This window comes from Hermetia illucens, chromosome 3 (genome assembly GCF_905115235.1).
Source record: "Hermetia illucens chromosome 3, iHerIll2.2.curated.20191125, whole genome shotgun sequence".
Classification (NCBI taxonomy): domain Eukaryota; kingdom Metazoa; phylum Arthropoda; class Insecta; order Diptera; family Stratiomyidae; genus Hermetia; species Hermetia illucens.
This window is the reverse complement of record NC_051851.1, coordinates 176,884,709-176,912,618: the sequence shown is the minus strand read 5'-3', so window position 1 is coordinate 176,912,618 and position 27,910 is coordinate 176,884,709. Positions and strand designations below refer to the sequence as shown.

At 42.9% G+C, this 27,910-nt stretch overlaps 2 protein-coding genes across 2 annotated transcripts in view; one reads left to right on the top strand and one right to left on the bottom strand.

Annotated features, from left to right (window-relative positions):
- Window positions 1-26,430, top strand: part of LOC119651287 (WW domain-containing oxidoreductase) — a 41,516-nt gene extending 15,086 nt beyond the window's left edge. The window contains exons 5-7 of the mRNA XM_038054802.1: window positions 11,329-11,458; window positions 25,800-25,928; window positions 26,087-26,430. Of these exons, the coding sequence (XP_037910730.1) occupies window positions 11,329-11,458; window positions 25,800-25,928; window positions 26,087-26,275 (448 nt within the window). The 3' untranslated portion in view covers window positions 26,276-26,430. The remainder of the gene's footprint in view (window positions 1-11,328; window positions 11,459-25,799; window positions 25,929-26,086) is intronic.
- Window positions 26,327-27,204, bottom strand: LOC119651288 (succinate dehydrogenase assembly factor 4, mitochondrial-like). The gene is made up of 2 exons (XM_038054803.1): window positions 26,968-27,204; window positions 26,327-26,780 (listed from the first exon to the last, which is right to left on the bottom strand). The coding sequence occupies exons 1-2, from the start codon at window positions 27,026-27,028 to the stop codon at window positions 26,512-26,514; spliced, it is 330 nt and encodes a 109-aa protein (XP_037910731.1). The 5' UTR covers window positions 27,029-27,204; the 3' UTR covers window positions 26,327-26,511.
- Between the last annotated feature and the right edge of the window lie 706 nt (window positions 27,205-27,910).

Genomic DNA, 27,910 nt, shown 5'->3' with positions numbered 1-27,910 from the left:
GCTTGAAAACTCCCCCACATTGTTTACTTATGAAACGTGCATGGTCGCGTGCACATAACATGGGGCTTCGTCAACACACTTAAGTCTGCTTAGCCCATATGTGAGTGAAGCTAATATAATTATCTCATAAATTGAGGCTTATTGGGACATTCATTTTATGGATAGAGTAGAGTGGGGTCAAATAGGTGGGTTTTTTTTTAGAGAGCTCGTGCGATGGTGGTTTTGCACTGATTTCCCCGCGTTGGAGAGTTAGCATATCTGGCAACATTTTGGCAATACTGACTTTATGTCTAGCTAAATATATAGACGAAGGTACTTTTTGTGTGATTTTGAAAATCTACCCCATGCACAAAAGCAAGTACGAAAATTAAAAACCGCTGGTAACCAGGTGGACACATGTCTATTATATTGGTTACTACCCGCGTATGTCCCCTCGAGTAATTGTAAAGTCAAAAAAGGAAAACTAAAACGTCCCCATGTACCCCGCCGTTCTTAGATTTTTTTTTCGGATTTTTCGGTTGGATAAGTTCTGCGAACGAGACCCGTTTCACTTTTTGGGGAAGACATGTTGAGCCCTATCTCCCCTATATCTTACCCAATATTAGAAATAAGATCAGTTTCGCAAAGTACTATTCGAACACTTTCATTTGATGCCCCACATGACCATATTCCTAAAAAAATTTACACCCCCCTTTTGTATGAATGGCGCCACTCGCTGCGTGTAAAGGGGCACACAGACCACATGTTCTCACCAAATTTCGTCACAATCGGTTCAGCCGTTTCCGAGTAAATTGAGTGTGATAGACTGACAGACATACAGCTCTAGGAAGACCACGTTTGCGCTTTGGCGTGTTTTTAAGGTTTTGTGTAAAACAAAGCCTTATTTTTATTCCTTTTGCTTCTCTTTTTCTATAAATTTTTGTTTTTTCAGCTGCTAAATTTTTCTTGCCTTCGGTGGCTGATTTTTTTTTGAGCTGCAGGGGCTTGCTCAGCTCGTAATGACTCCAGCATCACCGAATTCATAAGAAGTGCAGCTGTACGTCTCTTCCGCCCTCGATTCGATGGTTTGCACAGTTGAGTTGTGGCAAATGGCCGAATGTCTTCAATTGAAATTAATTGGTCGAGACGTGATCGACGGGGCTCTTGATGGGCATACGATGGATCAGCCTCTTGGCGGGCATTCGATAAACCAGCCTGTTGGTCGGCGTTCAAGGACCAGGTTCTTGGTGGGCATTCGATGGGCCAGCCTCTTGGTGGGCATTTGATGGAGCAGCCTCTTCTTGGGTATGCGATGGACCACCCTCTTGATCAGCTTTGTCCTCGTACGGTCGATCAAATGCCGGTATTAAATCATCTTCCAAAAAAATGTCACGATTAAATGGCTAAATGCCACTTGATCTGAATGTACCGACGATATTCATGCTGGAAGCACCTTTAAACAACGACTCAGCGACCAGTTCAGCTATGGTCAAAATAGGTTTTGAGAGGCCCAAATACTTGTCTATCGAGAGCCTGCATGCGATGGCTGGTGTCAATATTATTCTTCTTACAAAAGTTTAATTCAACAATTGTCATATGAGATTCGTGATTATCCATGATGAGCAAAGTTTTTTCAATGCTTGATCGAATCGTGTGATATTTGAAGTAATGCAGCCTTTCGAAGAAAGTGTCGTTAGTCTGTCATTCCGACCCGTTTGCTACTCCTCCTGCATTCACAGTCTTCTTTTTTTTCAGCCTTTGTCCCGTTCACACGGGGGGTCGGCTCGTCGTGATCGGTTTCGCCATTAGACTCTATCAAATGCCTGATCTGGATACAAGCTTGAGGCTTTTAAATCTCCATCCAGCGCATCAACCCAGTGTTGTTTTGGCCCGCCTTTTGTTCGTTTATCATCGACTTTGGTGTTCAGACCAATCTTGGCAAGTGAATTCTCGTTAACGTTAACGTTCGAACGGAATCTTGAATTGTTTAGAGACAGATCGTACACTGGCGCCATATCGAACAGCAGCGATTGCGTTCTTCATGTCCTCTTCATTTCGTTTTGGCGTTTTTCGCCGCATAACGCACCATTTTCCTGTAAAAATTATTCAAATTTGTTTTATTCCATTCAAAGTAGTGGCCTATAGTGTCCCCAGGCGGCTAACCTATTGTGTCCCCAAGGACATTTTAGTGGTCACGGCTTCGTGACAGGAGCGGAATTTCATTCGCCTTTTTCTGAATTAATTTGCTCAAATAATGCATTCTATAATGTGCAATTACCTTAACTTCCGCCGCAGATTGCACATTATTGAATGCAATTTATTTTGACAGAGGGGAATGATTTGCCATATCCGTAGGCGCATGCGTATCTTGCTGCAACATGAACTCTTCGAGTTCAATCGGGGTTCAAGGCGAGCGTAGCGGGCATTGAGACCGGTTCGTGGGAGGACAGTTGGGAGACTTTCTGATTCGGGAGGAAGTTTTTGGATTTGATTGCTGTAAGAGGAGGAATAAGCCTGCTTGGTGCGGAGTTTTTCGATTTTATTGGAGAAGGAGTCGTTAGGTGATAAAAGCTCTTTTTATATGGTCCGCGGTACGCCTTCGAGGATAAAGAATAATCCTTCCCGGCTATAAAGGGCGAAAAAGAACAGGAGTGGAAAGGAGGTTGGCAAGCGAGGCGGTGGCTGTCATGGAGGCGTAGTCGGAAAGTCGGGGAATTTGTTTTATGAGTCATCGGTGGCGTCAGGAAGAAAGGCGAAAGAAAACAAAGTCTGCCAGGAGGACGTGATTAACGAACGACAAAACGTTTGTCAAAGAGGAGCTTGCTTTGCTGCCACTGATGTCGTGAATTTACTCAGTTTCTCGCTGGAAAAAACCTTGTAGTGATTTGTGGTGAAATTTTAGTTTCGTGGAGCTGCGAGGGCATACAGAGAATATCGCATTTATATGGGCTAGGTAGGTAGGTATCAGTGGCCGCTCCGAGGATCCCAATTAGCGCTATGGTGCGCCGTTTTGATGCCACAAACTTCTAAGACCCTGACTGTTGTTATGGAAACAGGGAAGCAGAGTCCAGCCGGCTCGGATCTTGAGAGCTGCAGCTAAAAATCTCGCTGAGGTCCCCAAAGAATGTTTTACCCAGTGTCCGCAGCCTGACTCGAGCCAGAGCTGGGCAATCGCAGAGAAAGTGCATGAGGGTTTCCCTTCCTTCTCCGCAGCTTCGGCAATGCGAGTTGAGTTGTAGGGTAAGCCGAGCCTAGCGGCATGTTCCCCTATGGGCCTCGCATTTATATATTTTCGTTTTTTTTTTTGTATTTTTCGAGATGTAAATAATTTGGAAATGTGAGGAATCAAAGCGTTCGAAGGACCCCCCACATTTTTGAGCCTGGCTAGCACAGAGGCGTGGAAGAACGTGTCAACCGAACACTTTGATGGAGCTTCAGTATTTGCGGACGGACCTTCACGGTCAATTTCGCCAAATTTTTAGTTTTTTGGGATAGCTCTTCCCTCTAAGTCGTCTTCGGCCACTGAGGATGGTCGTTTGATCATCCTATTTTCCATCAAGTTTTTTACAACATGCTTTCTGTTGGCGTGGATATTTTCCTCAAAGATTTAGCAAAATATTCGTGTTCACCGAAAATTTTTGCTTGACAAATATTTGCATTGATTAAACGCACTGCAATGGAGAAGAAAAACAATGCTACGTTGTAGAAGAACACGTGAAAAACTAAACGACGCCGTATCTATGACAACCAATCCACGGCGACAGAGAACCGCATTATCGATTCTCGTCGATAACGTAGGCTTCCCATTTTGGGTTTGGTCATAGAAAGATACGTACTTGGGCTTTAAAATTAATTAATTGTTTACTTTAAATGGAATAAACAATAGCCAGTAAGATAGTCATGTTAAAAAAATTACATTGTAATCAGTTTTCCTTAAAAAGGAAATCTAGAAAAACCTAGTAACTACTTTATCGTAGCCGTTTTTACCCTGCTTGGCTTTGATCAGGAAGTTCATTCTTATCAATAATTGATTACCATATCACCGTACACTCAATTGTTTTTGTTTACATAAGAATGCTGACCGGTTCATCGAATCTTTTGCTTGATCTTCAAAAGCGTTGACTCAACAAAGTTGCGAAATGCAGTTGATATGCTCGAAGTCACTAAAGTGAAAAGGCCATAAAAACCAGATGCGAGATTAATGCTTATCAACTGGACCAGTTGTACGCATTTTCTATTAATAAATTGCGCGTACTGATTGCTATCGCACTATGTACAACCACCCTAGTGGGCTCAAAAATAATCTATTGCGTTAATTAAACCCCCTTTGCGCATTCTGAGTCCCGTCCAAACTGGAGCTCTATAGCCTTGAAGAAGGAATATCGGCTAAACTCTGACATCAATCGAACGGAAAAAATGGTTCTTTGGACTCTGGCCTCGAGAGTAATATTCGCAGATACAGATACTGGGACTGTTATTGTTTTTTTGCGTGATATGAGTGGTATCAGGGCCCACTGTGGAAAATATGACGTGATAATATAGTAATTCAACGGTCGTTGCATTCTGTTGTAGGAACCAATATCATATCTGAACCACATCATTTATCAACCTTCTTTTGAAGAAACGTGTTGGATGCAACAACATTTCGCTAGGGTGCTAAGGCTGGAATGTAAACAAAGACCCCATCGTAAGTTGAGTGTGGGCAGTTAAGACCAGGGGACCGGAGACTGATATTCTTGTAGTAAAAAGTGGTGAGAATATTAATAGGCTGATTGCGCATTCATGAGTTCACGTTTTGTGCGCGTGGACACATGGTAGTCCATATTTGAATATGCATAGTTGGCTGTGAGATGCACATGTCTAGTGGGTGGAGACAGAAATCGACTCGCAATAGCGCAATATCCATTGAAGACTTACATAAAGAATTTTTAATGTTTTTACTGGATCTGCTGCAAGTGGCTTGGGTAAGCTAATGAATGATGTATGTTAATTTGGTTTGAAAATGCAAAAACCCAGTCGAACTAGCTCATAGCAAGTTTTTGCTTATCAATTAGTCTATGGATTTAATTGCTAGAACGCTATGTCTATTATTGGATCAGAGTCTAATGAGGGGGTTCTTCTCCAAAGTCTGTTACTTGCGCGCTTTTTAGTCTAGCTATCTAACTGAGACCAACATGTCTGGTAAAATGATTTTGGGGCGACTCAACTAGCGACCTTGAATTAAAGCGAAATAGTAGAAATATGTATGGCTTTTCAAGGGGATACATTACTCTAATTTTTTTTTATCCCTTAAAATATTTAAAAAAAAACATTTTTTAACATGGGTCGCGAAACCTCTGAAGACGTACATGAGTTCACAGTGGCCCTGAAAAACATGACGCTTTTCTCGACGCAACTAACATGCCCCCAACCATCGCCCCCAATAATTTCGGTTAAACGGTACAACGTGCTCGAGGCATCTCATCATGAGAGCTGAGAAGAACGGCTTCGCCAGCTCATGTAAACATCCAAACCTGGAATTCACCAACTCATAGGAAGCGCAGCTTCTACGGCTCCAATCCCACCAACTATAACTACGGCGAAAGTCAGCTACAATTCTGCTCCGCAGCCCCAACAGCTTGCCATCCATACTTCGAAAATAACCGCCGCCAATAATGCCGAAGCCGCCTAATCATCCGCAAGAAACCAAATACAGGTTAGCCAGGAAAAATGTCCTCCCTTAATTGTTCGGGCAGACCCCACGAAATCTATTACAAACAAAATCCTTTCCTCAATCCCCAACAACATCGCTCTTGAGAAAACCTCCATCCATTCCACCCACGTCCTCGCCATATCCCAGGTGGAGTATGAATCCACCAAAACCATTCTCAAAGAAAGTAATCATCCCGTCTTCACTTACACCCCATCCCACCTCAAACTCGTTAATCTAGTCCTGCGTGGATTAGACTTTACGTATTCCCCTGAGGAAATACTCAACGAGCTACATCGCCTCGGCATTTCCGGCGCCACCAGTGTCCGTCAATACGAAACAAGCTCGTCGCGTCGGAACTCTAAATACCTCCACCTATTCTTCGTTACGTTTAGTCCCAAATTTCAACAATCTTCCATCACGAAAGCCAGAGCGATATTCTATTGCAACATAAAATTTGAGGCAGTCCAACTTGATGAAATTGAGGAGGGCCGGAACCGTTCACGCATGGGACACGCTGCATCACCCTGCAAGTTACTTTACCGTAACTTTACCGTAACCTCCCCCATGGTCCGCACCAATGTCCGAAAAAAACAGAAGGAAAATCCATCCTGCATCAACTGTGTAACCAAAACACATCCGGCGAGTTATCGCAACTGCCCGATCTTTGTGCAGGCTCGTGCCCGCCAGACACAACCGTTCTTCTCCACAAAGCTCGACCCAATCCTTGCCATCAAACCTGGTCCCCAACCAAAACCCTCTCGGCTTCTCATGCCATTCAATTTCAAATATTCTAATACGCAACAATGGCTAGAAACGTCACCCGCCCGCAGCCTACTTTCGACTTCGACTTCGAGATCCTCGCACTTTTCAACACCTCCACCGCCCGATTAGCCTCTCAACGCACCATCTTTCTTCCCACCTCTAATTCCCTTGCTTCACCAATGAAGAAGATACCCGCGCTCCTCTCCTTCCTCTGCCAAGGGTCCCCCAGTAACGTTCACTAAAGTGGTGTTACTAAACGTAAATTTAGTTGTCAATCGACAAAAACGACACGAACTGGCCAAACCAAACTTACTCCTTCTCACCGAATCCAAACTAAACCCAAAATATAAGCTTTCCACACACACACACATACCGCCTTTCGCTCTGACCATGTTGACCGCCAAGGCGGGGGCACGGCCATATTGGTAGCAAATCCCCTCGACGTTCAGCGAATCTTCATCTCAGCCACAACTGCCCCATCCCTTGAACTAACAGTAGTCCCCATTACCACCCCTTCCTCCATCTTGTTCCTAGTGATCTGGATGCAATCAGGAGGCTTTTAAATCCCGATCCAGCGTATCAAGCTCCCATTGTTTCGGCTGGCCTTTTGGTCGTTTACCATCGACTTCGATGTTCGGACCAATCTTGGCAGCGTTAGCGCGAATTACGTGACCGAACCACCGCAGACGCCTCTCTCGCAGTTTTTCCACGATCAGTACAACCCCATATCGATCGCGGATATCCTCACTTTGGATCTGATCAAAACGTGTCACGTCACTACTCCAACGCAACATCTTCGTCGTCATTACCGCAAGATGCCAACCATTAACATAACATGCTGGCCCCAAGCTCATTTAAAAGAGGAGGGTTTGAGACAACGTACTTTGTACGATCCTCAGTAAAATAAAAATGAAATGCTGATATCAAGGAAAGAGCTAAATAAAGTATAGTTGGAATTATTTCACTATCCTACCTGATCTCCCTTGGTGACAGGCTCACCAAGAAAATGCATCCAATATCGTTAGAAACAACATCATCAGATCGAGGAACAAGTCTCGGAAAAATGCAGGACGCGCCCCGATCCTGTCGAGAAATGGGCAAGGGTTTTTGAGGCATGGACAGCGCCAGGACGTAAGTTAGTCCGAGCAAAGGAAATATGTGTCTGCTCGCTAAATGTTGGCACCCGAACTAGAAAGACCGAGGACCTCGCAAGAGCGCCTATTTGCGCTCTGCAAGAAACCCGATGGATTGGTACCAAAAGCTGCGACTTAGAAAGCGAACGCGGTAAAAATGGCTATAAACTTCTTTATTTTGATAGCCCACACACTCAATACGGTATTGGTATTGCCATCTCAGAGGGTTTTCGTGATATCATTAAAGTAGTCGAATGATTTGTTAAGCGGCTGATGAATCTTACCTTTATATGAGGTGATCGCACTATTCATTTCTTCACCACGTATGCACCACAAATAGGTCGTCCGAATGCCGAAAAAGATGCCTTTTGGCAACTTCTCGTTGCAAAGACCTGCAATGTGGAGGAAACTGGTTTTGAGCGTGCAATGAGGGTGGGGAGCTAATAATCGATTTTGCAGGCACTCACGATCTTGCACTTATGAATACATGGTTCATCAAAGGACTGTCTCATCTTTCCACATTTTATAGTGGGAATAGCAAAGTGCAAATTGATTATATTTTCATAAGACGCCGACATTTTACCTCCGTCCCTGATTGCAAAGTCATTCCCTATGAGACCATCTCACCTCAACATCGGCCGTTGATTGCCGTCTTGCGAATCAAGCCACCGATAAAACAGCGCGAGAAGCGCACTTGCCCGCCGCGTGTTAAATGTTGGCTGCTGAGAAGAAATTATCTCACTCACGCGATTATCAACAATTACGAATCTGGAAAAATCGTGGAACCAAATTGAACCAAAAAGCGGCCTCTGCAACCCTCGGGGTTACCAAGCCAGGGAAGCGGTACACCAATCGAGACACTTGGCTTTGGAATGACGATGTTCAAATGAAGATCTGTGAAAAGAAACGCCTCTACCACAAGTTTCTTAACCAAGAAAGCCATCGCTGCTACCCGAGAGGTCTATTACAAAAATCTTTGCGATAAACTGGACACTTGGGATGGCGAGAGAGATCTGTATCGATTTTCCAAAAGCCGAAACGAACGCACACCGGATATCGAACACTTCTCTTGCGTCAATGACTAGAACTGTATTTTGCTTATCGACCGTGGAGCCTCGACGGATAGATGGCGAGAATATTGTGAGCAGATTTCAACTGAAGAATTTGTTCATCCTCCACTTCCACAATCATTGCCGACATTTGGAGTAGTTCCACCTGTCAGCGCAATTGGTGCTCAGAGGTGGCGGCGAGGAAGATGAGGCGGCAACCCTATCGGCCAAACCAAAACCAAGTGGTCGAGGAGAACCTCGATAGTGGTGGCACCGGGAGACGCTGTACTCACTTTAGTTTGCCGGCCGTGATGCGCCTTATTAGGGCGATCAGACCCGAGTTTGCACGGGGATTCATCTGAAGTGGCAAATTGGTCACGAAACCATACCAGGGGTATACTGGTACCATGGGAACCGGGAAAGCCCCTGGACTCTCATACTTCGGGTGAACTGCCGTTGTATGTGAGTACAGCTCGGCTATTTGCGGTTGGCCCCCCTAGTGGGAGTTTAATGGTGGTTGTGGTTGTGCTCAAGCGAGAAGAGACCTTCGGGCCTCGACGTGGTGTTGCGTATCAACACGGGTGCCGTACTTCATAGTTCGGTAGAGATTTAGGTAATTCTTGCATCCACCAGTATGAATGCTAAGCCATGCACTTGATATAGACTGATACCGTTGTTGCTTGTCTCAGCGGGGCTCTGATTGTGGTCTCAAAATCAATCGGTGTCTGAAGAGGACCGTAGGATTAAATCTCCACGACAGGTACCTACGTTAAACACCATGGGCTTAACTGCCAGCACAATTGAAGTAGAGGAGGCAACAAAACGAATGAAATCGGGGAAAGCAATAGGACCTTACGATATCGTATGTGAGCTCTGGAAAGCGAAGAGCTAGGACTCTACACTGTGGGTCAGTGAATTTTTTAATCTGATTATTCAGGTTCATTTGTGGAAAACCACTTCATCCAGGTTGCGTTAATGCGTGAAGCAATTTCATAACGCAGTTCTCCATTGGCTGATAGCTTTGACCCGTGATATTTAAATCGCTCAGTCCGGGCAGATCACTGCCGTTGACAATGATTGTGACTGTTTCATGGGGATCAGTCGTCAAAAATTCAGTTTTATGCTATTATTAACTTTTTTTTGAGCTGATATTGGAATGGGATGTGTTTGAGGTGTGGATTTCGTATAGATGCACCATTGTGAATTTTTCCGAATTTTTCGGCTGGAATGGTTCTGAGATCGCGACCTACTTGACTTTTCAGGACACAAATTTTGAGTTCTCACTCCTCTATGTTTCACCCAATATCAGAAATAAGATTAGTTTCGAATAGTATTGATCCAGCCCTTTTATTTGATTCCCCATGAAAAAAAAATGTTACACCCCCTTTTGGCATCACCCCCTCAGACACACCAAAAAAGGGCGCCACGTCCTATATATAAAGGAATTCATAGACCACATTTTCTCACCATACTTTGTGATAATTGGTTCAGCCTTTCCGAATAAATCGGGTGTGATAGACAGGCAGAAAGACGTTGTATCGATTTTAATAAGGAATCACACAAAACCTTAAAAAATGGGAAATAAAACATGAAAAATTGGCATATCTTCATTGAATTTTTATACCTCAATGCTTGCATTCGAAAAATGCCCTTTCGATTTCATCGTTGTTGTCTGGGAAAGCTTTAATTTTCAATGAAGTCCACAAAACCCTTCATACCTGTAATCAAGGGCCTGTTTCTGTTTATTTAGCCCCCAAAGAACACGATGTATTCTAGTATCGCCTCGTAGGATATGAGTAGCATTTCCTTGCGGTTTGCTGATATTAAATTTTGTTTAATTTGTTCAATGTCTTTGACATAATTCCTCGATTATTGACCCCAGCGGATAATTTTATGGAAAATAGCCACGCCTAGTCACGTTTTCTCCAAAGTGCTGTAATTACTTTCGCGTATTGAACGAAAACCTGAACACGGTTAAATATAATCTTTTGATCCGCGCTATCTACTATTACCCATTGATGAAAATCACTGTTACTTCGCGTAAGTGCAGTTCAAATTTTCTATTAAGATACAACGCTCTGACCATTCGAGGAGGGGCTCCAATTTCTGCCTCGATTGTGATGCTTGCATGTTGCAACGGCGCGAGAGCATTATGCACTCATACCTCTCATAACAATGTGGTTTTCACTTCATCACTCTTGATGCAACCTCCATATCCATCATACATGCACCGCTCAACATGGTAAAGATATGCAATGGTACAAGCTGATGCTGCACCGGATCACGCAGGCAGCGAGTGAAAAACGTGACCGCAGCGCCGTAGGCAGAACAACCAGCAACAATTGTATCACATTCACATGTCTTATATGGCTGCGCGTACTCGTATCTAAACCTTTCCCAATAAAGTCCAAGACCATGGCCAAGAATTTACATTGCATACGCAGGGATTGATATCTGTTGCGTACGTGCACTATCTCACAAACCTTTAATGTTCGACTTCCCCCAAAGACGGTTGCATGGTCTGTTGCACAGCACTCACTGTCTCCTCCGAAATTTTGCCATTCGAGGAAAACCACGAGCAGATGGGCTGAGAGAATTCACGAACGCGGAAAAGATTGTTTGGACTGTGGAGTCGCTTCTCAATGACAGCCTGAGTTCGTTTTTTTTTGCAGATTTATGACTAATAGCTTACGTTTTTTCTTTCTTTTTATAGATTCGCGAATCTTCCGGTTGACCACTTGACCGAGCCGAAACTATCACCGCCGGCTCGCAGCTTTTGGAGTATGATGGCCTACAACAATGCAAAACTATGTAATGTGCTTTTTGCACGGCAGTTGGCCAAGGTAATCGATGTTTATATATTTGTGTGTATCTTTAGATTGCAGTATGGAATGCAGATACTAAGTGTACGATAGTACGATTTTTTCGATCTCTAGCTTCTAAACATACCCAAATCATGTGAGGATGGTTCTCACTAAGTCAATCATTAAGACGCTACGTGTAATGCTCATTATCTGTATGCAACATGGGCATCTTCAGTAGACCTTGCAACTATCCAAGGTCATTACATATGGCGGGGATTATTGGCAAAGCCGCGGTCTAATCTGGAGATAATCAAACAAAAACTTTATAACCACTTTGCATTTAAAAGAGAGAACTTGTATCCGCTAGTTCCACGTTATATTTCCGAGAGGTAGGTCCTGGTCCTGCATTCCAATAAGGTTAATGCAACTTGCATCACAAACGATGCAATTGCATCTCGTTTGCTCGCGAGAACTAATCAAAGATCTAATATCTGATACGTAATCAGACTAACATCTCTTCACCGGTTGGTGTATAAAGATTGTCTCTCGTCCTTGAATCATCAATCTAGTCTCCAGTGATGGTCGTTGGCTTCTCAGATGATACATAATTAGCGTTGATTTGTCATAGTAAAAGTGGGTTTCCAAACTGAAGCGGTTTTATAAGAAACGTGACTTTTCTCGTATAGCTTCCGATGTGCATCAGTTTTCTGAGAAGATTCAATTTTTTTTCTAGTTATTTTGTAATTTCTTTTAAACGTTCCAAACTCGGGGCTTCACTCTTCGTTTTTGGATGATTTGCAAAATGCTGACCTTTGTTCTAATACATTTGATATTAATTTATTTGAAATCGAGATTTGATTGACGTTACAATCTTTTGTTCGCAACTCGTACAGATATGGTTTACAAAAAATACAAAACCCGGCATTGTTTTTAATTGGGTGGGTTAGTCTTGATTCATGTATGTCTATGAATAACATTTGTTCCACTATATTTATTTAAGAATCATTTGTAGATTGGGTCTTATGGATTCAAATTCCGGTATTTATCAGGTAAACGTGGCGTGATAGGTGTGATATTAAGGGGGTCACCCCGTATGAAAACCTTTTTTACGATTTTTTTGTGAAAAACTGAATAAAAGATACAAGCCTGAGTTTTCCCCATATTAAGGTTTTGTGTGAAACAAAACCTTATTAGAATCGATACGGTGTCTGTCTGTCCGTCTGTCCGTCTGTCTGTCTGTCTGTCTGTCTGTCTGTCTGTCTGTCTGTCTGTCTGTCTGTCACACCCGATTTATTCGGAAACGGCTGGACCGATTGTCACGAAAATTGGTGAGAGTATGTAATCTGGTGATCCCTTTACATGCAGTAAGTGGAGCCATCTTGCGTTAAGTTTAAGGGGGGGCTCCCCGTACATGTGAATGGAGGGTGCAAATTTTTTTTTCACAGAATGTAGCCGTGTAGGGTATCAAATAAAAGGTCTCAAGTAGTACTTTTCGAATCTGGTTCAATATTTGATATTAGATGAAACATAGGGGAGTGATGGTTGAAAATATGACCCACAAAAAGTGTAACAGGTCTCGTTCTCAGAACCTATCCAACCGAAAAATCTGAAAAAAATCACAGTGATGCATCTCTATGAAATCTAGGCCTCAAAATATATCCGGTTCCGATATCTGTACAAATAAAGTTAAAAATAGTATATTTCCACATTTTAGAAATTTACCCGGCACCCCCCTTATGTTCATCCTAGAAGTACAAAATTTGGCATGCGTGTAACGAAGAATATAGTGCACAGTTTGGTCAAGTTCGAAGAAAATGGAACTATTATTAACAAAGTTATAGGGGGTGAAACTTTACAATTTTTTGAGAATTTTGTGCACTCTAGAACCCGCATGACGTCATCATCACATATCAATTCGTCAATACCACAACGAAATGAATTCTTATGAATTGGGTCCCAGACAATTATTTTGTTTTAGTTTTTTAGTTATTTGTCTACCAGACATGTGTGTATGTAGGTATATAATATATGCGTGCTAATGAACTTTGCGGGTAGTGCCTAATTCAGATAGATATAAGACGTAAATCGGAAATATGGGTACGATAAATTTAGATACGTGCATATATGTGTACAGCAGGTAATAGGCAGTTTGTTTGTTTAGGGTGAGCGTGATATCTATGGCTCTAATATGTACGTATGTCTCGTAGTTTGGAAAAATATGAAGGATTATGTTGGATTTGTAGCTATATACGGACAGAAAAATGTGCGTCTCTTACATAAGATGAACACAAAACCTTTATAGCCGAAGCGCGAGCTTCCGGTATTCCGACTTGTATTTATTAATATCTTCTAAGCATACGTAAGCCGATATCACCGAAGGTTTTTTGTAGAAAAAAGCTTACTAAAATTGATTCACTATCTGTCTGTCTGTCACACGCACTTTTCTTCAAAACGGCTAAACCGATCCAAAGGAAATTGGGTGGACAGATTGGAACTATGAAATTCCACGCATACAGTGAGTGACATAAATTTAGGTGGAGTTTAAAGGAAGGGTCCTCATAAATGCAAAGGGGGGTTTAACAATTTTTCTCACCGGATATAGTCTTCGGAGGGAGGGGGGGGGGGGGGGGAAGTATCAAATGAAAGGTCTCGACTACTTCACTTTCACTTTCCAAAACTGACATTAGTTTTGACGGGGATTGTAAAGTGCGGGAGTAAGGAGTCAAAATGTACACACTCATTTTCAGAAACTACCCAACCCCAATATCCGAAAAAAACAGGTGTATGCATACCAAGTTTCATAAAAATCCGGATATTCGTGTCAAAACTATGCCAGTTCAAATTTATCAATTTCGCGCGGATTTCCTGCTTGCAAGGCTATGCAAATAAGATGCTGACGTCGTAATTAACGAGAATAATTGACATTTGAGTGAAATATTAAAATTCCATTCCAGAATTCTCCCCAGCCCTCTTTTGTATTTGTTGTAGGTTAAGTTCTCCACATTTGCTAATAATATTAAACTCCGAATGTGAAGCGTATGAGGTTGACTATTATCAATACAGTGCTTTCCATCAAATGATTTATTTAAAACGCTTTCTAAAAAATGAAGGGCAATGGAATTTTTAACTAACTACACACGAAGGGAAACACAAAACCTTTTATATCTGAAGTGTCAAGCTTCCAGTTTCCCGACTTGTTGAAGTACAGGGCAACATAGACACCCATCTCCAAAAACGGGTATTTTTCGGCTGCCACGATGGAGGACACTCTGTTCATCTTAGAGAAAAAAATGAACGGCATTTTAATGTGTCGACTATACTAAGGTTCGCAAACTAGGATTATTAAAAAAACATTAAAAGGTAAATTTTTGGTGCCTTGTTAAATTTTTTTTTATGAATCTTGGCGTTTTTTTCCGTCTTCTATAATATGTAGAGAAAAACGGTAAATTCGCGCTTCATTACCCGCTTTACACAGAAAGACCCCCTTTATTCAGATGGGGTTCATTTGGGTTGCACTAAATTTACTCGGAAGAGGTGGCGACTGATCATGGGTTTGAGATTAATTCGGTCTTAATACACGAAATTTAGATCGAGAATGGCGGCTAATACGTTGTGTGATTGGTAATAGACGTTTTACTGATGGTGCTGTCGCGTCTTGGTCAATTCGCCAAGCTCATACTGTTTTATCTACACACCACTTTCGTCTGAGTGATTAGGTCAGAGGCACATATCCTCGGGTTTGCTTGCGGCGCAAGTTATTTTCTCTACCTTCGGGTGAGTACGTCCTTTCCCGGGGGCCGGTGGAACTTTAGGTGGCTACTCGACCTCCACGCCGATCAAAGCTTCCAGTTGTGCGAGTTTCAATCGCTCCTCATTAACGTTGATGCTTTTTCCACACACGTCTATCATGAAAACTCGTTCCAAAGGACGTGCGATTAGAGGAGATGGTCCTTGGAGGGGGGGGGGGTGTAGCAGTCTTTGCATTTGATCGTCCCCAAGGAGCACGTGCGAAGAAGCCCTCAGCTGGTCGCCATACAACATTTTTTTCGCGGTATCGACTTTGGACGTAGCCACCTCTCCGCTGAGAGCACCGTCGTCAGAAGGGTGGTGCATCAGTCATGACTCCGTGACACATTGTCCTGCGTATCACAGTAGACAAAAATTCCATCCTTCAGTTAGCAATTGCCCATTTGCTTGGCTTGCTACACTTCCGGAAGCTCTGGCTCTGGCTAACGCTAACTCCTGAAGCGTAGTAGTGGATGGAATATCCGCCATTAGATTTTCGTCTCCGGGAGTGCAGCGAGAATACAGCGTTGACCAATTGCACCAACACGGCGTGTCCGAGGCGTCGCTGTCTATCGCTAACCTCGCATTCAACCGCGGGTGGTTTAGCGTTGTTGAATCTGCCAATTGACGTTTGCCACTTCAAACGCCTGCTCCAGTTCTAGCATCTTTATCAAAAAGCTATGTAACGGCACTTTCACGCAGGTTGCCTTTGGCAGGTCATGCCTTTAGAAATTTATAATGCTAGAGAATCTCCTAAGTTGGCCAATTCTCGTTGTTTTTCTGAAATTTTATATCGCCGCTACTTTGTTTTGCAAGGGTCTGAACCGCTTCGCGTCAATTTTATATCCCAAAAATACAACAGCTGCGGTCCCAAAGACGCGGTCGCGAATGGTCGATTCCATTTTCGACCACCATATCCTGCCCAGATGGGACCGATATCTCCACATGCTCCACATGATAAAGCAACGGAAGAAATGAGGTATCTGCTCCTCGCGATTCCAACAGTTCTTATTCTGAGGGTAATTTTCTTGTCGACTAGTCGATGTTGCGCAAATTGACCAACCAATATTTAAAAAACTCCTCTCCTAGGTTGTTTCGCTTTTGACCGAGGTCGAGGACTAGAGGTCTGCACTGTAGGTGTTGATGACAGTCGCGTTGGCTGCATTAAATTTTAAATCCAATATTGGTGTCTTTCCACGGAAGCGCTGAATACGCGTTTAGGCGTTTTCACGACTGAGATCTAGCGTATCTGTCCTGTTTTTCTCGGATATCAGGCCTTGCAGGCCATCCTGGGCACATTTGGGTTAGTTAATTAATCATCTGTTGCTGCTGTTGTTCCTGAATTTCGTCTCCCCCGGGCTATTTCACAAATATCCGCCAACCTATCAAATCCGCGTCCTTATCCACTACAGTCAGGATGCGTGTCTTCTGGTAACTCTTCCATGAACAGTGTTTTCAGCACTGTTTGTCCGGCGAGGTTGCACAGGTCTTGCAAATAATGCGACGACTTCTTGCCTTCATTGTGTCTCTGTAAGCGTCGTCTAAGACGGGCGCATCGAATGCCGCTATCATCAGACCTTCACTTCACTTGATAGGGATTCATAGTCTGAGGATTCCGGGCTGCATTCATCATCATTGCGCTCCCATCTTCACTGAGACTCAGTTATGTGCTAGGTATGTTAATTAACTTGTGTAGATTCCGTTCCGAGCGGAGAGTCCATATTAGACAGTTTTCTGGCAAACGGCCTTAACACAATTTCAAAGCCTTGAACAGCGCTTCGTATCCAGTCCCAGATCACCGGAACAGTGTGTGCGTCGTCCTATTCCCAGAAGAAGCTTCTGACTATTACCGTACGTTTTATACAACAGAAGTTCCGAGTTGGTTTTAATGCTTAGGCTCCAAAGTTTAGCGAAAATTAATTGGACGACGCAAAGTTGCGTGGAATCAAAATACAGCCTCTTTGCTCCACACTCTCTTGCGATTTTTATAATTCAAAGTGGCAGGATCTGGAAAAATTAGGACAATGTTTCGGTAGATCTGGGTGTAATCCAGTTATCGTGATAACCAATCATTTGCTGAGATCGTTCAGACCCTGGTCATAGGCAGCTGCCTACCGTTCTCTAAGGGATGGCTTCCATGCAATGCGGCCTGCGCAAGCAATCTCTGGTGATTCTTGGCTTACAATTGGATCTAGCCTCTGACTAGCTCCTGTTTCGAATGGACCTCGCATCTTTGATATCGCCCTTAATTAAAATGACACACGCTGAGTGATGTGACGAGGCTTTTTGTAGTTGGCTCTGTGGCACCCGCAATCATCCTGAGAAAACCATTATCTATTGGACCAGAACACCTCTCTTCTAAATATTAAGTGGCGAACATGGTTCACTGTATTCAGGAGCAAAACAATGCATTATTGCATTGAATACACAGAATTTCATACTGGACAACTGGAGTGCTTGTTTCGGGATATCCAATTGATTGGGCGTACTAACCCAGAGGGCAGTAATTTCTCTCTTGAATTAATTTAGATAATCTAGTGCTTGTTGGAAACTGTGGCTCGTACTCACCATTCGACCCTTTTTCACTGAGATATATATTTTTGGCAGTTCCACAATCATCGCCCGAAAAGTGGAGTAGGCGCTTATCACCTTGCTTCGCATCGGGTAAGGTACGGTTTTCGCAGTACACCTCCAGAGACACGGTCAAGTCAACCAAACAGCACTTGATCTTATGTTAGGTAGGCAATCCCTTTGGTTGGAGCAACTAAACACGGAGGGATAACCGGGATGAGGAATTCGCGTTACCTCCAGTCGGCTGCATGTTGGGAAGGTGTGGCTTGTGGTACTAGACATTAAAGGTCCTTGTGGTACCAGATAATAAAGTGCGATCTTCCAGGAAAATGGCTCAAACACTGGTAGTGGCGCCGTCGAATTCACCAGGACTTTTGGCGACGCTAGCGGGAGGAGTATTTGGGTACTCTACAACTTTGCGTTAAGTAGAGACGACAAACCTTCAAATTGGAGATGTACTGACTTACTGATTGACAGAGTTGTGTAGATGCATCTGGGTGACCAAACAGGTTCACCGGGAGTTTCATTTCTGACTTGAGTTGTTATTTTGTTAGTTTGGAGTAAATAGTGTTCTGAGAATTTGCTTGTATCTTATTTGAATTATTTTGAAATTTTTTTTTCGTCTTTCAACGTTCTTTCAATCACCAAAGCTTGAAAATTCAAGCAGACGTTACTTTCAATTCATAACTGTGGTCTGATGATTTCATTGCAAATCTAACATCCAAAGTAATATCTGATATCATTCACTCTTGAAAAACGTACACCATGCACCATTCCACCATAGAAAGCAACTCAATCGCAACCTCATAAATGATAGCAGTCCAAAGTCCAAAGCAGATTGTACTTTGTACCCAAAACAAAAATTCTCTTGAGCACAAATAAGAAGCATGTGCGCTTTGAGTCCGCTGGAATACCAGCCCAAGCCCGGCTTGCTAGGTATACCAATATCACGTTTTGTAATTTCGGTTATTTGTATGTCCTAGAAATTGAAGCTGGCCCGGCTTGGGCCCAATGTTTACTTTTGTGTGCGTCTATCAAATCTAGTTTTGATTAAATTATCTTAGACTGTTTTATTTATAGCGAAATGTTTTAATATTGATGAGAATTAATCTCGTGTTTGGTTTGTTTTCATTTTGAATGAGAAGTTCGCAAATCGAGTTTTATTACCAATGCAAATTTTCTTGAACTTTGGTTGCTATTATTGTCTTTTTAGTTATTTTTTGGTGAATGACGAATGTATCTAAAATTTGTCATGAAATCTTTCAAGGTTTTGAAGGCCCTACAGAGGTGACGTCAAAGTGACACATCTCTCCATTCTCAAGAATTGTTCGTGCTAAAAATCTATTTGTCTTCAAAAAATTAAGACGACCTCCAGTTTCGTTCAGGGTAGAAGCAATTCATCAGACGCTAGCTCACCTTTGCCCTGGGGACAGTGTCACCGAAGTGATTCCTAGATGTCAATTGCTCCTTCCTATACATTCCAAAACACGACATGAATATGAATTATAACAAGAGTGAAAACCGCCTTGTACAGGTCAAAGCTAGACCGAGGCAAGTTCTTTTGTTAAGGATTAAGTCCGAATTCATTTGTCGTGCCGGACCAAGTGGAGGGCAACTTTGACTTTTTTTGGTCCACAGACCCCTCTCTTTGGGGTAAGCACTCAAGTCTATCTGTAAATGTCTGTACATTTAGGTAAGTTGCTTTTTAATTGGTCCAGTCGGACATGAAGTATATGCTGACTCAGAATTCTCAATATTTAAAAAAAATATCTATCCGTCTGGCCCCCCCCAATCTTCCATCTGACAAGACACCCTTAAGTCATATTTCATTACTCTTGTTTCTTCCATGGTCTTTGCTCATTCAACAAACCCTCCTCAAGTATCAAGACCCTGATTAGGCCTAATAATGTTTCCTTTCTTTTCTCTGTGACGTTTTCCTTGGTATTTCCCTCTCGAGAATACTCTCTTGAGCATACCTCGTTTCAGATTTTCTTAATGGACAAATGAAAGTTCAATGTGACCTGGCATCCAGACGCCCAATACGCAAAAAATACGAGCCTGGTTAAGCCATGGATCTTTTTGTGGTTTGCTACACTATCTTATCGCTTTTGTTATGCCACTGAAATTAATGAACTGTCTATTAATAAAGAAATTGCCCTTCACTGATGTGGGGCATTTGATCTCAGTGATTTTTGCCAAAAGTCACGTGGACCAACGAGAAACTGTTTATGTTATTCTAACCTTTTTTTTCCTGATCTTGATAAGGAAATTATTTGAGTTATTTGGCTAGAAAATGATAGGCAATTTCAGAACCCATTTCGGGGGTCGAATACGTAGTAAAATATCTTTGAAAATAATCTCTTCTAAGTGATTCAAGCCAAAAAAAATTGACAAACCCGGTAGTGTCTGCAGCGTTTTATTCTGCTGTTGAAACCGCTACGGGGGTAGTCCAAAGTTGAATAAGAGGTAGCTAGGAAAATTATAACACGCTCTGAATATATGGCATAGCATGCTCTCAACACGAAGCGATGACGTCTTCGGCATTAGGTCCAGAGGCAAGCGTGACCGAATTCCCAGAAGGTCGAACAATGTGAAAAGAGAACATGGCCTTGCATTTTTTTTGGCAATCTTCAATTTGCTGGGTGAAATGAGAATTATGGAGAAGTTATAACATTAATAACGAAACTTAGCATAATCGACGATTTTCTTCCGCGACGAGCATGACATTTTAAGCAGGATCCATCCCTTATTTTATATTGAATCACGGGGAAGCCCTGTTAGAATCAAAATATCGATGGTGTTGGATAATTGACTGTTGCTGGTCCGCTTGGCCCTATTTACGCATAACCCGGAGACTCGCAGCACATAAAACCTCTAATTTTAATCCACATGGAAGCTATTATGTATGTGATACAATTAAGGAACTGCGATTCCATCAATGACTTATGAATGCTGCTTAGAAAGCCATCTTGTTCTGTGATTCAGAATCTTCCGTTTGTGTAAAACATATGGTTGAAATGGAATAGCTCAGCAACATACAACGGTGACGGCTTTGGCCTCGAGAATTCGTAGAGGGGATACCTCTCCGGGTATTCGGTAGCTCTGGGCATTCAAATTTGATAGCCTCTTCTGCTTTAGTCTTTTCCGTGAGATAGTCAAGATCTTGGATTTCCAAAGAGCACTTAAGTCCCAGTAAACCATAATATTCCTTGCCAGTCGTACCCTTCTTTGCTGCATTTCGACCTACTTCAACGACAACTCTGTCATCCTCCATTTTCCGAAGGCACTTTTACTTCACTGTCTCCTGGCTTGATCTTTTAGCGGAATTCGCTGCGGACTTCTGCGAATGTCCTGCCTTCCGTCGGCATAATGAGCACAGCTGGCGGTTTAGTCCTCCTTCGTCTCTTCACTATTTTCTTTGGCGCTCCACCATAACTTGACTTTAGGTAAACGGTTTTCTAACGGCGTGGCGTGTTGTTTCCTCTTGTCCTTTTTTTCTTGAGGCCTGAGCGAAGTCTGTTTCAGATGCATCTTCCTCTTTTCCCTTTCCCCCAGTTCGCTCTGCAATGGATTATTTGCGATCCATTTGACGCTTACGACGATCTCACTCTGAAGTTTTTCTCACATCTTCTCTTGCGATCTAGGAGTTTTTACAGCTTCATCAGCCCGATTGTCATGCCTTCGCTAACGTTTCTCTGTAGGACGCCCCCCCCCCCCCCCTCTAGGTCTTTCCTCTTCGGCTTTCACAAGGATAGTTGACTCCGCTGGGCTTATATCCAAAGCCATCTGCCTATTTTCGGCGGTTTCGTTTGTGCCTCTTTCCGGAATTGAGGCTACCGTTCCCGCACCATCGTTGGGTGTTTCAGCTTTTGATGCTTTGTTCGCTGTGCGTTTCGGCGAGCGACGCATTGTCATGTTGCGCCCAAATGCAGCCAACTCTTTCTGGAGGGTTACAATCCTTTGTTTCCATCTCCATGTGTTTTTGGACACCCTTACTGTAGTTGTAAACTATCACAAGCTCCCCCACTACGACAAGCTGGTATCCGAGGAGAAGAGTTCACCATTGAGTCCATGTTGCCAAACGGAGTCAAAGGCTTTTTTCAGGTCAAGAAGGCAGTCGATGGTTGGCATTTTGCGATTGAATCCACTTAACAGGTCGGTTTTGATTGTGAAGAGTGCGTGCTTGACTGAATGTTGCCGTCGGTTTGCAAATTGGAAGTTTGGGATGATGTCGTTGGCCTCGCAATCTTCGTCAATCATGGCTTGGCTTGCTCGAAGATTTTGGCGGTTAACGATAAGATTGGGATAGGTCTATAGCTATCTGGTATCAATCGGTTCTCAGTTTTCTTCGGGATAGGGACTTTTTTGGCATTCTTCCAGATTGTGGAGAAGTGCACGTTGAGTATGCAGTGGTTGAAAGCTATGGAGAGGAAGGGACTGAGAGAGGCGGAGCATTTTTTGAGGACGATATTTGGTATATTGTCAAGACTTGTGGATTTTTCGTTCTTGGAGAGCTTAATAAGTTTTGCAACTTGATTAGGCTTCAAGAACTTGATGCTCGGGGCGTTGCCGGAGGGAGGTGAGGCTACTAGGTAGCTTCGAATGAAGGTTGATGGAGGAAATGCTGGTGAGTTGAGAAGAGTGGAGGCGAGTTTGTCGGAGGCGAGGATTGCAGTACCTCCAGCGAAGTTGTTATTGTTTTGGTTATGACGGTCGGTTCTGAAAAAGTTGAACCCGGAGAAGTATGGTTTGTAGCGGAAGTGAAACGTGGTCTCACATAGGAGAACTATGGGGGCTTCTGCTTTTTGGAAAAGGTTGAACTCGTATCTACGGACACGACCTGTAACCGAATTGATGTTCAATTCAAAAAAACTTCAAAAAGGAAGCAATCATGGCATTGAACATATTCAAGAATAGTTGTGGGTTTCAACAAATTCTTGTTTGTTGACTGAGAAGCTTGTTTAGTTTTGAGTTGTTTGCTGTGTGTTGGTGTGAACTGCGTCAGCGAAGGAGATTGCTGGTCTGGTGAAACCAGGATTGAGGTTTTTTCTGAGGGCTGGAGGTGCTTGTTTGGTTACGGCAGGACAATTTCTGTAATTGGCCGGATGGTCGGGATTATCGCAGTCAACGCAGAACGGTTTTTCCTCGGGAGTTTTGCTGCACTCCGCTGGGCTGTGAGTTTTATCGCATTTAATACAGCGATATCCGAGGTGACAATTGGGCGTTCCAGGACCAACGCTTTGCCTTGATTTGTTCGAAGCGAACAATTGTATGGGTTGACGGCTTTCACTTTGACGAGTTGATTCTCGTCAAAGGTAGGTAGGCGTCGAAAGTAATTAGTCACAGGTTGCTTTGGCGACTCTCAGTTTCTGTCCTGGTTGTGATGAAAGGCTTTATGTCTTTAATATTTTTGATTTTTGAATAGGTGTTGTCTAGGCCACGAAATATGAGGGAAGTGGCCCTGTTGCTCGGCAACGTAAAGCTATGAAATTTAGACGTGTTGTCAACCAAGACGCTTTGTTGTAGTCCTCCGTGGAGGTTACGATAATATGGTGGGTGTTGTTTCCCGTCCTTTTGTTTTTTGTTGCCCGGAATGATTCGGGGCTTTCCATCACAACTAAGGGAGGGAGTTTTTACTTCTTCTCGGGTTTGGCGATGTTAGGTGTGGGATGTCTATTAGATGGAAGGGTGTGTTTTTGCTTACTTGTGTTCGGGAAGCAGATCCTCTTGGTGGTGGAGTTGCTCGTGCGGCTGTCGCAGTTAGATTCCGGACGGGTGGATGCTGGCGGGGTGCAGGAACTTCCGAGGTGCGTTTCTTAACTCCTAACGATGATTTTAAACTCTTTCTTGTCGAAAAACATGTCCGAACCTTTCGATAGCGAGACGTGAAGTATCACATTTATGAACTGGCGCCGGTCTGATTTTCTCCCGTGCTTTTATATTATTCCGTCTAACTTTACATGGCTCCTTTGATTGTGGTAGTGTTGTTTGGAACATATGGTGAAAACTAGTGACCGTAGTGCCATTTGCTCGTAACGGCTCAATGTTGAGCTCCGGTTTGTTTATTCGCTGGCGTGCGTGGGAACATTTCCGAGAATTAGTCGTGCCACAACAATATTATTACAAATAAAGAACTGGGTTCGCACATAGTCCTGGCACGCAATATGATTAGAAGGCGGAAGTGGCAGTGAATAGGTCACATATTAAGAAAAGGTGACAATTGCATTGCTGGCTACGTGCAGTGAAAGCCACTGTCCGAAGATGGCTGACGAGTGGGTCGCCCTAAGAACGCTTGGCGCAGAACAGTGGAGGAAGAGTGCGGGCGTCCTGAGAAGTTCTGTGGGGAGTTGAAACGCATTTCAAGCAACCGCGAGCGAGGGAGTTGACATGCTTTTCCCCACCAATGGTTGGTTTTAAGCCAAATTCTTTACCAATGCCGCTCTTGATCAGGGGTTGCTTATTCGATACTCACGGCAAATCTATTAGCAGAGAAAGTTTACTAAGAAATCGTTCACTACTCGGAATTTTTGACCTCCCACTAGTCTGAGCTCAACCGTAGACAGCTATTATGCCCGGTATATCCTTTTTCTGTCAAATAAATATTTACATATACTCTGACGTTGTATCGCAGGAAACGAAGTTGCATCATCTTATTTTCAGATTCAACAAAAAAAAAATATGATAGATTGAAGAGCATCAAACTGTGTCGTCGCTACGTGTGTATCTGCAGTCGGTTTCGTCCTTTTCGTATGTGTGCCTTACTTTCCTTATAAGAAAGGTATGGATGGTAAAGAGACGACATTAAAAAAGAGAACCCATCGGAAAGTCCTATTGGGCTTCATCGAAAAAAAATCTGTTTGTTAGTTCGAAGATAGCAGATACATCGTCTACATACTTCCCTCGAAATATGGACTATCTTTCTAGCTCCCCTTTCGCTACGTTGATTATCCTGATCGTTACCGCTTGTTATTATTTCTTAACTGTTTATGCCTCTCTTTCTATGCTCCCTTAAGATTAAGTTAGGTATATATGGGAAAAATTTCAGAAGTTTTTGGGAAACTATCAGGGAAATAGCAAAATTGGGTCCGACACTTCTTTGAGGTATTGGAGCTACTTTCCCTACTCACAGCACGAGACTCAAGGGTGATCTTCATGAACTTAGACGGAACTTATCTACTGTTCCTTCCGTTCTCAGTCTACTAGTGGCTGATCACCTCGTGTTTATTATTATCAGTTCTAAATTTCCATCTTTTATAAATTCCAAATTCATCCAGGAGGAGTAAATGATAATAACATTTTGTGGCTCAGCAAGTCATAAATATAGCGAAAGGCATCAATGATGCGTTTATAATAGAAGGTCACCTTCGTTGTCACATCTGCACCGGTTGGTGTTTATCTACTTTTTCAATGAAAATTTGTTTAGTGTCGATAAAAGATTGTCTAGCGGTTGAAGTTCTACGTGCTTTTCTTCATGGGAAAATGGACGCCCCCGTTTTTCACTGCACGTTCGTTGTACCCCAGGCGATGCGTGAACTCGTGCACGTGCTCATATTTATGGGGAAATAATTGTGCGTGTGATCGACGCTTACTCATCGTCGGTATATTTCTGATGGTGTTGTTTGATATTGCGACATCTTTGGATATGTTCATTATCACGTTTTAACAAAGAGCCCCAAACAGGTGGCTTTGGACCGGGTTATCTGGGCGTCTGTATCGATGCGATGCTACTGATGCACTTTTGCAGCTCTGACTTTGAATGCAACCTTGAATTTGGAGGTTTGATATCAAAAGTTAAAGATAATTGAGGTCATTTCCGTTTTTGGGTAAACGGATGCATTTGAATTTGCAGGTAATGAACTTCGGGAACCAGTTTTTCCCTTCTTCGGTATAAGTCCTTTCTGAAATGCTTAGCTCCCATAGTAGATGAAAGTGGATTCTTAGTCAAAAAGGGAGACATCCTCTCTCTCCTTTCTAGATACTCAACTTTTGCGGATTAAGATATTCATTTTGGTTATTTTTCCAGAACTGGCAACAGCGTGGTATCTCCGTATTTGCCCTCCATCCCGGGAACATGATATCAACAAGTTTGAGCCGCAACTATTGGATTTACCGACTTTTGTTCGCCGTCGTGCGACCATTCACCAAGTCGCTGGTATGCAAATTGCCATTCTGAAATATGATTTTATCTAATTGGTCTGCGAGCCGAGTCTAATTATTCTAATTTATTCCTTGTTTATTTGGAACGCACATTTACTGCGCTTGTTTGTCCTATTCTTGGGCATCTGATTCTGGTCACGTGGCTGAAAACAGCAACAAGGGGCCAGCACGACCGTCTACTGCGCAACGGCCGACGAGCTGAAGGGCTTGACTGGATTGTACTTCAATAATTGCTTCTTTTGTGAGCCGAGCAAGTTAGCACAGAACGACGCCATGGCAGAGAGTCTGTGGAAGATCAGCGAAGAGATGATTGCATCGAGACTGAACAGGAAGGCGATGTAGTGCGCCAGCAGTGGGTCAAATGGGTTCAAGGCAGTGTAAACAACTGAGGAGTTCTTTAAGTATGAATTATTATTCACTATTAATTTTTTCATATCCTTATACATGTACCTTGATTTTTTTTCATTAAATAAATTACAACTAAGTGTATGAAAATATACAGGTTTGTGTCACTATCAGTCTAGTAGAAAAATAAAAAACTAAGTTTATCTAGGACTAGATTCGAATATCACTGGTTCTTAGAAGTCAGACACTCGTCCCTTCCGCTCCCAATCGCCATAACGTGTGGGCTCGGGTCCGCTAGGTCCTCCAATTTCGCCTGTGTATGGGTTGACACCATTGGGCCATGGCTTGAGGGGTTCCTTCTCCTGGTAGGGATGGGCGCCAATTTGGTCTAGTCGGCCAATTGGGGTCTTTGCACGCAACTTCTTCTGGAATTCAGCCATCCTCTGTGACATTGGTTTGCCTTCGACGTTCCTGGTCGGGGTGGTTGAGAAGCAAGCAGCACCTGAGTGGTTGAAAAAGAGCCTTAATAAGTAACTTCAGAAACAAGCTATCCAGAGTTATTCAATATGAGTTGACTCTACTTTACGGGACTCAATACATTTTCAACGATTTTTCCAAAATCATATCAACACAAACTATAAATCTTAATTAACAATAAAGATACTTTTATATCCACCAAGATAACATACTTTGGGTTGCTACTCTCGCAATAAATTGCGGTTTCACTTTATTTGCAATCATCGAACTCATTGTGTAATTATAAATTCAAAAAATTTAAGTTTTTCCCTCTTAACAGTTCGTAGCACCGAAATTTTCTTTTTCACTGATATATAAGATTCACTTGGACAGGGTAGACTTTCCCCGGTTTAACTCGCAACAAATCAACTCCTTTGCTATCGACTTGACGTTCGGTAATGGAAAATCAGATGTCCGGCATTTGTTTATATACGTAAAAAGTCATATTTCAGAGTTTGAGCATTTCACGGTAGCTGGCGAAAAGTGCCACGAGGCCAACATGTTGCCTTAAGGTGGCAGCATGATTGTTGAGAGATGGAGCGAGCTACTTGGAGCTTTCTGGTCCGGGGTGTGCTTCGGATTAGTCGTTGAGTTTTCGATTGCGTTATGAACTGTTTGAGAGAATCTGTCGTTAAGCACATGCACGAACCGTTTGTTAAGTTTTCGTTAAGAGTATGTAGCGAGCAACGCAACACCAAGGTACGCGACGAAAAATAAGAAGAAGAAGCTAGATTGCGGGCAGTTGAATTCTGGTTGAATGCACATTTCAGAAACCAATCATAATCCGTTTTGGTAGCCAAAGATGGTAGAGGTAAGTTCAGTTCTTTTCCGAGACGCTGAACGACGCTGCCGTAGCAAGGTAGTTTCGAAATTTACAGTTTGGTAGCGCACGAGTTTCCATTCCTTTTAGTCGTCTTCTACGGCAAGCAGGTAATACCTTAGGTGTATCTGTGTCCTTTCACATGGGCGAATAAAATTTCATTACGCCCGAGGTCCTCTAAGAGCGTCACGCGTGTGCTCGCAAGACAAAAGGCAAAAGCAAACGTTTTCTCGAAAGTACAATGTAATGTAAATATCTGTATCTAATTTTTGGGCATTGTCCAACTCAGGCTACAA